This window comes from Oryza brachyantha, chromosome 2 (genome assembly GCF_000231095.2).
Source record: "Oryza brachyantha chromosome 2, ObraRS2, whole genome shotgun sequence".
NCBI classification, from domain to species: Eukaryota; Viridiplantae; Streptophyta; class Magnoliopsida; order Poales; family Poaceae; genus Oryza; species Oryza brachyantha.
In genome coordinates this window covers 12217783-12231907 of record NC_023164.2, presented here as the reverse complement: position 1 = coordinate 12231907, position 14125 = coordinate 12217783, and the positions used below count along the sequence as shown (strand labels likewise).

General features: G+C 48.0%; 1 protein-coding gene across 1 annotated transcript; it reads left to right on the top strand.

Moving 5' to 3' along the window:
* The first annotated feature begins 12343 nt into the window (after positions 1-12343).
* Positions 12344-14076, top strand: LOC102720675 (cytochrome P450 CYP73A100-like). The gene is made up of 2 exons (XM_006647243.2): positions 12344-13216; positions 13338-14076. Exons 1-2 carry the CDS (start codon positions 12357-12359, stop codon positions 14074-14076), a joined length of 1599 nt encoding a protein of 532 aa, XP_006647306.1. The 5' UTR covers positions 12344-12356.
* Positions 14077-14125: the final 49 nt, after the last annotated feature.

Here is a 14125-nt window from a genome sequence, read left to right as displayed (position 1 = left end):
CCGGCGCGGCGCGGTGAGGGCACGACGCAGCTCAGTGCGGCGGCGAGCGGAGGACGGGGACGACCCCAACAAGCGGGCCCCACCTGTCGACGGCCGAGAGAGGGAAACCAGGGGGATGCGAAGTAGACTTTCACGAGGGGGAAGGAATAAGGCCGGCGGCCCAAGGGAGGGAAGAGAAAGGTGGGGGAGGACCGAACGGCTGGGCAGCTGGGCCGTGGCCTTTGGGCTGGCCCAGTGCGGGGGAGAGGGAAGGATGGAGAAGAAGGGGAGATGGGCCGACGGGCTGGGCCTACGGCCTGCTGGCCGGGAGGAGAGGGAAAAGGAGTGGGCTGAGGGAGGTGATGGGGACTTTGGGTGCAAATTGGGCGTGGCTCGGGAAAATTGCGAACAGAACATGTACTCGTAAAACAGAACTAAAACATGCGCGAATATAGATTCGCACGACGAATTAGATTCGAAACGCGAAACCGTGCACTGTTAGCGAAACAACGACAGGAATTAGACGACCCGTTAAATCGAGATTTAACGACTCGCTAAACTGAAAACTAAACGACTTTAACGTAAAATCAATCTACACGTACGAAATTAAAGTCCGCACTGTAGATCAATCTCACGTTAGCTAATAGATTAGAAAACCTAAGCAATTACACGGTAGATCAAAAATAGATTGATTCGCATGAGTAAAACGTATGCGAACCTGAGATTTGGTGGAGAGATCAATGATGGATTGCTGCTGTTCCTCGTTGTTCGACTAGGAAACCTAAACAATTAAACGGTAGATTAATTTAGATTGCTTCGCAAGAATAAAATAGATGCGAACCTGAGATTCGGGAGAGGGAAACCGGCGGACGGCTGCACTGCTGCTGGACAGGAGGTGGCAGGAGGGGCACGAGAGAGGGAGACGGGGAAAAGAGGCAAGGGTGTAGGGGGTATTTCTAGGGGCAAGCTAGAGATAGATCTTGTTACCCATCTCGTATAAAAAAGGAATAGATAAGGTTTTAAAGGGATAAGATTTCGAGTCCTAATTAATTAAGAATAGATTTACCGTGAGGAGGAGGTGGAGATGCACAGCTTGGAGGGGGAGGGGAGATCGTACAGGGAGGAGAGGTGGTGTTCGGGCCACGGGAGAGAAAAATGGAAAAGAGGAGGGAAAAAGAAAAGAAATTGCCTCCAATTTTGCCAATTTTTATTAAGTTTATTTGAGCAAATTTTATTCTCTGAAATTCAAATATAAGTCCTGTTAATAATTTAAAATGCTTTCGGAACATTTTAGAATGTCCGAAAAGCTTCCAATTAAATTAAATTAATTTACACTGCTTTTCTCCTGAACTTTAATTAACAAATTATTTTTAATGTATTATTTTATTGAGTTTTAGCTAGGGTAAAACTCAGGGCGTGACAAGCCCCCTCTTGTGCCTAGGTGAATCTGGAAGCAGCATAGGCCATCGTTACACCACGACTCCCATCCATACTCCATCACACTCACCCTTGCCTAGTACGTGGAATAGTTCGCAATTACGCTCCAAATCCAACCGTTGTCCATTCTGGCTTGTGGTTAGCACGGAAATAACTTTCAGGGTTTCCTGCGAACCAGTCCTTACTTACCATGGGTGCGACTCTCAAAACCATGCACCCACGGCCTACCATTAGCAATATTTTAGTTGGCATTAACCCGAACTGGGTAATGATTCATTATTACAGCTATTCAGAGCTAGTCATGATTAATAAGTGATTCCATGGGCTACTTGATCTAAGCACGGCTAAGCTTTTACCTAGGCCTAACACTAATCAAGTTACCCCTGGTCTAGCATGAATAAAGTTGGATGAACAACAGCATAATAATAAGGATTATCCGGAAAATAAATACAGTAAATACTTTAATTAAAACAATGCATATTTGAATAAATAAAGCGAGGAATTTGCAATAATAGGTTCAATATGATTAAAGATGAGTGCCACTTGCCTTGCTCTGGTCCTTGGGGTACTTCGGCAACGATCTCGAAGTAAACCGGCGCTTCAGCGGGGTCCGAATCTAAGGGACAAAGCATAAAAATAAATAAAACAGGCACAAACTCTACTAAAATAGTAAAAGAAAGTATTTTTAATGGATTCTTGACAACTTTATGAATTTAATGAAATTTGAATGGGTCTAAACGGAGACTAGATGAATTAGGTATGAATTTTAGAAGTTTTCTAGATTTTTTTAACTAAATAGAAAAGTCCTAAATCAATTATTACGCAATTAAATGGGGCGGCTGACGTCAGTGGAGGGGGTGAGGTGGCACCGACAGGTGGGGTCCACCTGTCGATGAGGGAGAGAGGGGAGGAGGGACTGATGCGTGGGGCCCGAGGGGAGGAGAGAGGAGAGGAGGTCGGCGCCGGCTAACGGCTGGGGCCCGCACGGCAGAGGGAGAGGGGCGGGGAAAAGGAGCGGCCGACAGATGGGGCCCGCCTGTCGGTGGCCCCGGAATAGAGAGGAGGGGGAGGCGACCTCGGCCGCGGAAAGACGGTGAGCGGGCGGCGTGCGACGGCGACGGCGCGGCTTGGCGGCGGCGACGACGCGAGCGAGCGCGGAGGCGACAGTGTGACCAGTGGCGATGACGAAGACGGCGGCCGCGCCAAGAGGAGGGCAACGGAGGACGGCGCCGGCTCGGGGAGGAGGCGGCGATGGCGTGCCGGGCCCGACGGTGCACCGGCGGCGGCGGGGCCACCACGGCGACGGCGAGGCGACGTAGACGGCGGGCGGAGGGGCGACGGCGACGCCCAAGGCAGCGACGACGGCCTCGGTGACGGCCTGCGGAGAGGAAAAGGAGGGAGAGGAGGGACGGCGATGGCCTACCGGTGGCGAGAACGGGTCCCGCGGGTCGGCGATGTCGCGGAACGCGGCGTGACGGCCGGTGGCGAGCGAGAGCGGCGACGGCGCACGAGATCAATTGGTGGCGGCGGTGGCTCGGGTGTGTGAAGAAAAGGCGACGGCGGCGCGCAGGGAAGCGGGATTTATAGGGGGTGGCGCGGCTAGGGCGAGGATGGCCGTTGGAGACCGAGTCGGCCAAGATGCGGTCTCGGCGGTGGCTGTTGTGGTGGCGGTTGCGGCGGCGGCGCGCGGAGCTCGGCTCGGGCGCGGCGGGGGGAGGCCCGCGCGGGGTGGCGGGGAGCTGGGCCGAGCCGCGGCTGGGACCGGCCTAGGAGGGAGGAAGGGGAGGCACGCGGGAGGAGAGGAGGGAGCGGGCCGGCTTGGCCGGACCAGGCCGGGAGAGGGAGGAGGGGAAAAGAAAGAAAAAGAAGGGAAAAAGGAAAACACCATTTTTACCGAGTTTTAAATTAATTTTTGGACAAGATTTTATAATCTATAATTTGAGTTTAAATCCTGTTAATCGATTTGGAACCACGATTTAATTAAATTAATTCTTTAGAAGGATTTTTTCTAAGTTAATTGAGCCAATTATTATTACAAATTTTCTTTACGAATTTAGGCTTGGGATAAAACTTCGGGTGTGACAATCACTGATATTCTAGTGATGACTAAAGATAAAGGCCACATAATTTATTTATTTTGTTCCAAAATATAAGTGTTTTCAAGATTTATTTTTTATACGATAATATAAATAATTCTGCACTAATTCTTACGATTTCAATAATTCTAATGATTTCAGAGCCAATCACATGTTTAGAAAGAAATAATCAATTCACAATTTAAGAATTGATCGCTGATTGAGGTGAATAAAAATGCATTTTTAATAGCTCCTTAGTGTTGAAAAAATAGGCTAGGCCTAATTAAGTATACTTAAAATCTCGTTAGCCCACAATAAATGGTAGAGACAATAATACCATCTTAGATATTTAAAATAGAGTATCTCAACTTACATAGAGAGGCATAGGATACTTTTTGTTGATGTAGGAAGACGGCCACACGGGTGCGCGCCGAGCTGCCCGCCCGTCTTTCCTTTGCAATGGCTAGGAAACGCGGGGGCACGAGATTCATTTCCAAGAGATTCATTTCCATTATCTACTTCTTCTTCCCGAGGCAGTAGGCAACCAGACTCCATAGTTTTTGCTCTCTTCTCTGGTTCCGAGTTCTCTTCTCTGGTTCCGAGTACTAGCGCTGCTCTCTTGCTTTCCTAGTCCTGACACTTGCACGCACGAGTGGTTCCGAGTTCTCTTCTCTGGTTCCGAGTTCTGGCGCTGCTCTCTTGCTTCCCTAGTCCTGACACTTGCGCGCACGAGTGCTCGGGACGAGCAAGACTCTAGAACTCCACTTGCTAGAATACCTGCACGGATAGGCGGGTGCTAAGGTTTTTGGACAGTGCGCACGACTGCTCGCACCCTCTCGTCATGTCAACTGGTGGCGGCAATGATGGTGCGCATGGCAGCGGCGCGCATGGCTATAATGACGGCAGCGGCGCGCACGGCAACGGCAGCAATGGAGGCACCCACAGCAGCGACGGGAACAACACCAACAGAGACAGTACTACCTCAAACACCAGTGAAGAGTCATTATCAAGGTTTTCCGCTGCTGTCCTGTTCTTTCTGTTCTCATATTTCTCATATTTAACCTACCTGCTAGCAATGGTTTCATTTCTATATGATGATCAAATGATGGTTTATGCTTATTATATATTAAGCATGATGTTAGATGTTTTACTGTTCATTAGATTATTTTCTATGATTGTCATGCATGTTATTTTATTATTTTAGATTAAAATATGTCAAAATGTGACCATATTTATAACACTTAGTTTAGTCTAAGATACTTATATTTTCGAATAGAGACAGTAATAATTTACGAAGGAAAACAAAAACACCGAGAGCCAATTTTCACTAGGACCAGCAAGGCACGTGTATTCCTATAGCTTCTAAACCACACTTGTTGCTCAAGTGGGTAGAAGAGCAACCATCCATTTAAAGCACTCCCCTGAAATCAACAGGTATCACATACTGACATGCTTTTATACAAGGAGGCACAGCACAGTTACGATTTTATGATGTTTTTTTCATAAGAACTATAACTTCTAACCCTATATCAACTTAAGACTCGCAATTCTATACATCTTTTTTTTTAAAAAGATAAAACTTTTAACTGCTGCACCGACTAAGAATACAGACAATCATATTTGTGGATGCCAAGGCATGTAGCTGGAGTACTGTTGCAGTAACTGCACTACCAAACGAATGATGCCTCCCCACAAATTGTGAACTGTTTGTCGAATAAATGGTGTAAATTCATGCTCTACACATATATAGGGCGATATGGGGTGTTACGCCTAGAAATTCGTGTGTCCAGGACCAGCCAGGGTACACAAAAAGACAATGTTGATTACATAACCATCGTTCTTAGAAACAACTGAAAATTACACTTATTCTAGCGGAAATGCAGCGGGAAGAAAAAGGTAGACTAGCTCCAGCGGGTACGGCTCCAGTCCACAGGCAACGCTTCGACGGCGGAACAGCTCACTCCTGAGAGGCACCTCCATCGGACTCGACTTCTAACTCTGGGGTGGAAAAGTTAAGCAAGGCTGAGTACAAACCACCGTACTCAACAAGTAACACGGACAAGGGGGAAATAAATGATGCATAGGGATTAACAAAGATAGGCTAGGGTTAGTTGCAATAAAGCAGCAGTTAAACAAATAACAGAGATTAAAAAGAATAACAGGTAATTGACTACAGTAAAGCACAAGTAAATAACAGTTGTAAAATACCACAACACTATCCAACGTTACACCACGTTGCAACAGACCCAACCACTACTCAACGTTACACCACGTCGTAGTAGTCCCGAGTGACAAACCAATTATTCAAGTTATTAAAGGTTCACTAATCACAGTGAAGCTGGGAGCTCGCCCGTAACCGTGGGCACGGCTATTCGAATAGTTTATACTCTGATCAGAGGTGTACTACTGTACCCACAAGACACGACTCTACTACATTTGAACGTGCGCCGACATACCACCATGGTATGTCGGAAAGGAGACCGTGATAGGACCCGTTACACAATCCTCCCTATTTAATCGTACCACAATTCAGGTTTCACCCCCTCCTTTACACCAAGTCGGGCAGTCCCCTCTTGTGCCTTGGCAGATCCGGAAGCAGCAGAGGCTTTCGTTACACCACGATTGCCCGTCCATACTCCATCACGCCTACCCTTGCCTCGGTACGTCAAATAGTTCGAAGTCATGCTTCAAATCCCACCTTACCCATTTCGGCATATGGTTAGCACTTAATTACTTTCAGGGTTTCCCGTGAACCGGTCCTTAATTACCATGGGTGCGACTCTCAAAACCATGCATCCACAGCCCACCATTATCAATATTTTAGTTGACAGTAATCCGAACCGGGTAATGAATCAATATCTCAGCTATTCAGAACTAAGCATGATTATATGTGATCCCATGAGCTATTTGTTCTAAGCATGGCTAAGCATTAACCTAGGCCTAACTCTAATCAATTTACCCCTGGTCCAGCAGTGAATAAAGTTGGATAAACAACGGCATAATAATAAGGTTTACCCGGAGAATAACATACAGTAAATACTTTAGTTAAAACAATGCATATTTGAATTAATAAAGCGGGGAATTTGCAATAATGGGTTCAATATGATCAAAGATGAGTGTCACTTGCCTTGCTCTGGCCCTTGGGGAACTTCGGCGACGATCTCGAAGTAAACCGGCTCTTCGGCGGGGTCCGAATCTAAGCGACAAAGCACAAAAATAAATAAAACAGGCACAAACTCTACTGAAACAGCAAAAGAAACTATTTTTAATGGATTCTTGACAATTTTATGAATTTAATGAAATTTGAATGGACCTAAACGGAGACTAGATGAATTACTTATGAATTTTAGAAGTTTTCTGGGTTTTTAAGCTAAACAGAAAAGTCCTAAATCAATTATTGCGCAATTAATGGGGCTGCTGACGTCAGCGAGGAGAGAGGAGGCTGACGGCTGATAGGTGGGGACCACCTGTCGGTGAGAGAGAGGGGGAGGGAGAGACTGACACGCGGGTCCCACGGGAGGAGAGACGGAGGAGGGGCGCGGGGTGACTGACGGGTGGGCCCCGTCGGTCAGCGAGAGGGGAGCAGCGAGCGCGGCCGGTGACGGGAGCTGCGGGCGGCGCGGCGGCGGCGGCGCACGGCGACGGCTACGACGGCGCGACGGCGACGGCGATGACTGGCGTCCAGCGACGGCGCGTGACGCGTGACCGAGGCGGCGGCACATGCGGCGCAACCCGGCAAAGCAGCGGCGACGGCTGGCGCGGCGATGACCGGCGAGCGGCGAGCGCAGGCACGGACGGGTGCAGGTGGCGGTGGCTAGACGACGGCCTCGTGAGGGCGACAACGACTGCAGCAGGCGACGGCGAGGTGGAGCTCCGCACCTGTTCGGCGACGGCGTGCGGCTCGGCGGCGGTCGGCCGGGAAGGAAGAGAGAGAGGGGAGGAGGATGGAGGCTCTCACCGGCGGCGGCGACCGGGCGGATGAGTCGGCGAGATCGAGGCGAAGGTGGTGACGCGGGTAGGAGCGAAAGATCGACGGTGGTGGCGGAGATCGGTTGGCGACGGCGAGGAGGCCGGACGCGGCGGCGACCGGGCGGCGAAGGGATGCGCGGCGCTGGGGAGGCTCCCTAGCGGCGACAAGGGCGGCAGCAAGTCGGCAACAGCGAGGCGGAGGCGGTGACGCAGCTGGACGACGACGACCGGCGGCTGGCGGCGGAATCAACCGGCGGCGGCGAACGATGACAGCGCGGCGGCGACTCGGGCGGAGGCGGAAAGTCGGTGACGGCGCGCGGCGGCTCGGGATTTATAGGGTGGCGGCGCCGGCTAGGGCGGGCGGAGGTTGGAGACCGAGTCTGGCGCGACGCGGTCTCGGCGGCGGCGGTTGCGGCGGCGACGGCGCGGAGTCGGACTCGGCGCGGTGCGGCGCGGCGAGCTGGGCCGGAGCAGCGGCCCAGGCGGGGGCGCGCGTGGGGCGGGGGAAGCGGCCGGTCGGCTGGGCCGGCCGATGGGGAGTGGGCCGGCTCGGCTGGGCCGGCCCGGGAAGGAAAAGAGAGAAAGGAAAAAAAGGAAAAAGAAAAGGAGGGAGGAAAATTGGACTTCGGCCCAATTTGAGAAGGAAGGGAAAAAGAGAGGAAAAATGAGGGAAAAAGGAAAACCCCACTTTTACCGAGTTTTAACTTAATTTGTTTGGCCAAATTTTATACTTCTGCAATTTGAATTTAAATCCAGTCAGTCGATTTGCGAGCCTCGATTTAACTAAATTAATTCCTTTTAGAGAGATTCTTTCTGAGTTAATTAAGCCGATTGTTATTTACGGATTTCTTTTTACGATTTTAGGCTTAGGACAAAACTCCGGGTGTGACATGGGGTAAGCGGGGCAAGGAAAGGTTCAGTGTTTCCGTTGAAAATGTTTTCGGCGAATTCAAATGTTCAACTGTAGCCTTGTAGGTGACTTTCTGCTTTTGGGAAAGCCGGCCAGTTTGTTGACGCCGCCAGAAATTCCAGTCCTCTCCATGGTAGTCAACGTCGATTTCTCACTTGCATATAACCGAAGGAGTTTTTGTTTCACACTTGCCAAATATCCCTTCAAAAGCAAGAAAAAAATTAGGGTTGGTTTGGTTTGAGATCAAAATTGGTCTTACTGAAATATGCCTATATACACTAAAATTTGCCATTACCATTAGTAGGTAAGGTCAAATTATATTTGATTTAAGGCCAAAATAAGCCAAATCAAAGTTTGATAGAGTCTTATTTAAACTCTAGACCAAATTTTGGTAAGACTTATTTTGGCTTCAAAAGAAACTGGTTATTAAGTAGTAATTCGGCATTTTCAAATCATCGGGTGGGTTGGGTTTTGAGCTAGGCTTGGAAATGCCCTGGTAAAAAAACTGAGACCCAAGCCTGTCCTAAGACCGACCATTAAGAGAAAAACAAAGCCTTTTTTATAAATTGTGGGTTTTCGAGCTTCGATATCTAGACTTACGCCCAGCCTAGTGCTTGGTCGGGTTGGGCCGATCAGACTAGGCCTAAGTTGAACTGACTTAGGCCTCATTTGTTCCTATTTTTTAGGCCAGTCTCAATGTATGTTTATAAAAGTGTCATGCACAGTGTCATATTAGTAAAATTGCTAACTTGGCCGTGCCATCAAATAAGAGAGTTTCATGAGATGAGAGAGAAATTTCATCCCCATGAAACTCATCTAGCTCGGTTACCTAGTTACAATCTTGATAACTATGCCATGAAACTATGCATTGAGACTGGACTTATTAACCCTGATTTCCTTGTTTTTCACGCGCACGTATCCCAAATAGCTAAACGGTGTATTTTTTACGAAAATTTTCTATAGTAAAGTTGTTTTAAAAATCATATTAATCTATTTTACAATTTTCATAACTAATAATTGATTAATCATGTACTAACCTGTTACTATGTTTTCCGTGCTACATAACTACTCCCCGGCCGAACACGGCCTTAGAGGTTGTTTAGATAGGGCTAAACTTTTTAGCCCCATGTCACATCGGATGTTTGAACACTAATTTGAAGTATTAAACATAGACTAATAAAAAAACTAATTTTATAAATGAGAGCTAATATGCGAGATGTTTTTTAAGCCTAATTAATCTATAATTAGCAAATATTTACTGTAGCATCACGTAGGCTAATCATGGATTAATTAGGCTCATTAGATTCGTCTTGCGAATTAGTCAAGATTATAGATGAGTTTTATTAATAGTCTACGTTTACTATTTATAATATATTTATAATAAATATTCAATATACAATGTGACTAGGGACTAAACTTTATTCTTTTTCCTAGAAAGAAACACCCCAGTAGTAACGACGGGTTGGCATAGATTGTTTGTTTGTTTTTTCCTGGAAACTAGCTAGAGTTAGGCATTGTATAGTTCTACGGTAGCTCACGAAAACATTTTACGATGTTTACATTTTAAACAACAAGTATTAATATCTTCTTAATATTCAGGAATAATTGATGAAACTATATGCTATATAGATTTTTACATATCAATTATAATACTCATTAGATCAGTTACATTATGGTTCTTAATTCCAAGAAGACCGTAAAATGCCAATACTATTCTTGTGGCCCGAGAAAGTAGATTGTTTCAATTTTGCATCATATCGCAAGAGATTAAAAACTTTAAAGTTTGGTTCTTAAGAATAATGCTATATAGATTTTTACACTAGCTTTTAGTTATTACTAAAACGAGTCAATATGAATGATAAAAGTGAAAATAGGGTAAAATTAACTATAAAATAAAATCAGAAACTCAAAATAAACTTTGGATTATATATAACCTGAACCTCAGCCAAGCAGACGACTAGATTTTAGATCCACCCTTGACATTTGAATATGCCGACATCTTTTGAGCTGTTTTGCTCTGGCTCAGTGGCCAACAACTGCGGCAGCGCCCCCTCGTATTCCTCGCTAGTCGCTTTAGACTAGCTCCAATTCATCTATAATCAATCTAATAGTCAATTTATACCATAGTTACCTACAAAACATTAATATATGGTCTCACATGTCGTACATATATTTTATCTTAAAGCCCGTGTGTAACTGACTACAAATTAGTAGCCCAGCTATTTTCTCTCTCCACTCTTTTATCTCTTTAAAATATGCTTAAAAGATGATTTATAGCCTGGTACTGTAGCTGCTCTTACTTAATTAGCGCCCGTAACTTTTGATTTCACCAACCGTGGGGTAGTGCATGCGTGATTCTTATGTGGAAATACGATGTAGTAGAACCTGAATTGAAGGAAGCGCACGTATTTTACCAGTTAGCCTGGTCCCCGATATAAAATTAGATCATTTTTATTTATAACTAAATGCATTTATTTTTTATCGAAGATTATAAAAGTAGAAACATATAGATTAGGACAAGACAAAGTAGAGATTGTTTCGTTTTTTCTTCTTCTAATATTGGTATGTGTTGAATGCATGAAAACTAAAGTAATTTTAAATATTATAAGATGTTTGGCTCTCTCTAGATTTATATGGCGGTTAACGATTCTAAATACATATATAAAATATATACGTATTATAATATAATATAAAACTATAAGTGAATAGAATATCTAACTAGTGCCCTCAAACAGTACAACCACAAAAGTGAAAGCAAGATTCACACGTCGTCATGGTAATATCGCAGCAACCAATGCCAATCCGAAAGGTTCTCTTTTTAAGGCGCGGTAGATCATGGTTCTGGAATGTATGGCATTGTGAGTTCATACAGTTTTCTCTGCAGCTCGACAATGAGGATCTAGGACGATATATGGCATTATGAGGGTATGCAAAGCGGGTGGTACTGCTACTGGGAAAACCGTAATTACATGACCGTTTGTAAAAATTAGAGGCCCATGAGCAATATGCAAATAAAGACCCTAAAATACAAATATAGTAAGATACATAGCAACGCGATGACACAACATACATCGAAGCAATCTATGATCTTATCTATGATATAGGTAAGATGTGACGTTTTAATTGTTACCGATTGACATGGACGGAATCTTAAAAATCTATGATCTTATCATTTGGCTATACCCTTAAAAGACAAACTGCATACTTACAAATTAAAAATAATTTATAAATAAAAGTTTATATATGTGTTTTTGATAATTTAAAAACAAGATTGAAAAATAAAGTATAGTTAAAAACCACAAACTTTTATATGTTATTAAGTTTAAAATTTTAAATTTTGGCTTATAAACATAAATAAAAACGAGAAATAAGACTAACTAACCCCTGATGACAGATTTTAGAGACACTAGGGCGTTGAGTGGTCGCTCAGACGGCTCATGGTCGCGGCTCATGGCCTAAGACGGTCCTGCGTAATTATCGTGATAATCATTGCAAAAGTCCATTGAAAACCACGGAAAATAACCATGATCACGTGAAAATTGTGCTCCGTCGGGGAGACCTTCAAGATAACATTAACCCTGAGCATTATCATGGTTACGTATCGTGGAGACGTCGATCGCTGGCATGACATGACATGGCCTGTGTGATCCACCAACGGCCAGCAAAGGCCAGGTCAGCCTCACGGTGGTACGTAGCTCAGCTCGAGCCTCCCGCGCTGCCCCCACCCCGCAGCGTCGCCTACCCAGATTCCCGTGCCCCCGCCGCCGGCACACGGATTTCCCCCAAAAACCATCCAATTTTTGTCGCCTCCACTCGTGCAGCTGCCTTGCCGTTTCCCAATTCCCACACCCCCAACCAACCCAACCCAACGAACGGCACACGGCTATATATATCGACCGCGCACACCGAACCCAAGCAACCGACCGACTTCCAAACTCCACCAAGACATCAGCCACACCAAAGCAGAGTGCACGAGCATTACAAGCATGGCGGTCTCCGCGGTGAGGGTGGCCGTTGCTACCGGGGCGTCGTTCGCCGTGCATTTGTTCGTCAAGTCGTTCCTGCAGGCGCAGCATCCTGCAGTCACCTTGCTGCTGCCGGTGGCCGTGTTCGTCGGCATCGCGGTGGCAGCGAAGAGCGGCGGCGGTGGCGGGAAGATGCCGCCGGGGCCCGCGGCCGTGCCGGTGTTCGGCAACTGGCTGCAGGTCGGGAATGACCTGAACCACCGGTTCCTCGCGGCGATGTCGGCGCGGTACGGTCCGGTGTTCAGGCTGCGCCTCGGCGTGCGCAACCTGGTGGTGGTGTCGGACCCGAAGCTGGCGACGGAGGTGCTGCACACGCAGGGGGTGGAGTTCGGCTCCCGCCCGCGCAACGTCGTCTTCGACATCTTCACCGCCAACGGCGCCGACATGGTGTTCACCGAGTACGGCGACCACTGGCGCCGCATGCGCCGCGTCATGACGCTGCCGTTCTTCACGGCGCGCGTCGTGCAGCAGTACAAGGCCATGTGGGAAGCCGAGATGGACGCCGTCGTGGACGACGTGCGCGGCGACGCCGTGGCGCAGGGCCCGGGCTTCGTGGTGCGCCGCCGCCTGCAGCTCATGCTGTACAACATCATGTACCGGATGATGTTCGACGCGCGGTTCGAGTCGGTGGACGACCCCATGTTCATCGAGGCCACCAGGTTCAACTCCGAGCGCAGCCGCCTCGCGCAGAGCTTCGAGTACAACTATGGCGACTTCATCCCCATCCTCCGCCCATTCCTGCGTGGCTACCTCAACAAGTGTCGCGATCTCCAGAGCAGGAGGCTCGCCTTCTTCAACAACAACTACGTCGAGAAGAGAAGGTACACATCTTATATACACTTGTTGGCTTGCTGCATTCCTCATTCATAGTTGAAAAGAGATCTTTAACGAACGACAGAGTTGTTCATGTGTAATTAACGGAGATGTTGATATGAAATGCAGGAAGGTGATGGACACGCCGGGAGACAGGAACAAGCTCCGGTGCGCGATCGACCACATTCTGGAGGCCGAGAAGAACGGCGAGCTCACGGCGGAGAACGTGATCTACATCGTGGAGAACATCAACGTGGCCGCCATCGAGACGACGCTCTGGTCCATCGAGTGGGCGCTGGCGGAGGTCGTGAACCACCCGGCGGTGCAGCGCAAGGTCCGCGCGGAGATCAAGGAGGTGCTCAGCGACGAGGAGCCCATCACCGAGTCGAACATCCACAAGCTGGCGTACCTGCAGGCGGTGATCAAGGAGACGCTGCGGCTGCACTCCCCGATCCCGCTGCTGGTGCCCCACATGAACCTGGAGGAGGCCAAGCTGGGCGGGTACACCATCCCCAAGGGGTCCAAGGTGGTGGTGAACGCGTGGTGGCTGGCCAACAACCCGGAGCTGTGGGAGACGCCCGAGGAGTTCCGGCCGGAGCGGTTCTTGGAGAAGGAGAGCAGCGTGGACGCCACCGTCGGCGGCAAGGTGGACTTCCGGTTCCTGCCCTTCGGCGTGGGCCGCCGTAGCTGCCCCGGGATCATCCTGGCGCTGCCCATCCTCTCGCTCATCGTCGGGAAGCTGGTGAGGAGCTTCGAGATGGTGCCGCCGCCGGGCGCGGAGAAGCTGGACGTGAGCGAGAAAGGAGGGCAGTTCAGCCTGCACATCGCCAACCACTCTGTCATCGCCTTCCACCCCATCTCTGCCTGAACAGCTCTCTCACCATGGCTGCAGCGTTAATTTCGATTTTTTTTAAAGA

Excerpts from the sequence above, each read along its gene's own strand:
- LOC102720675 (XM_006647243.2), top strand. The coding sequence starts at position 12,357 with ATGGCGGTCTCCGCGGTGAGGGTGGCCGTTGCTACCGGGGCGTCGTTC. Across the intron at positions 13,217-13,337 it reads AACTACGTCGAGAAGAGAAG|GAAGGTGATGGACACGCCGG; the intron begins GTACACATCTTA and ends TATGAAATGCAG.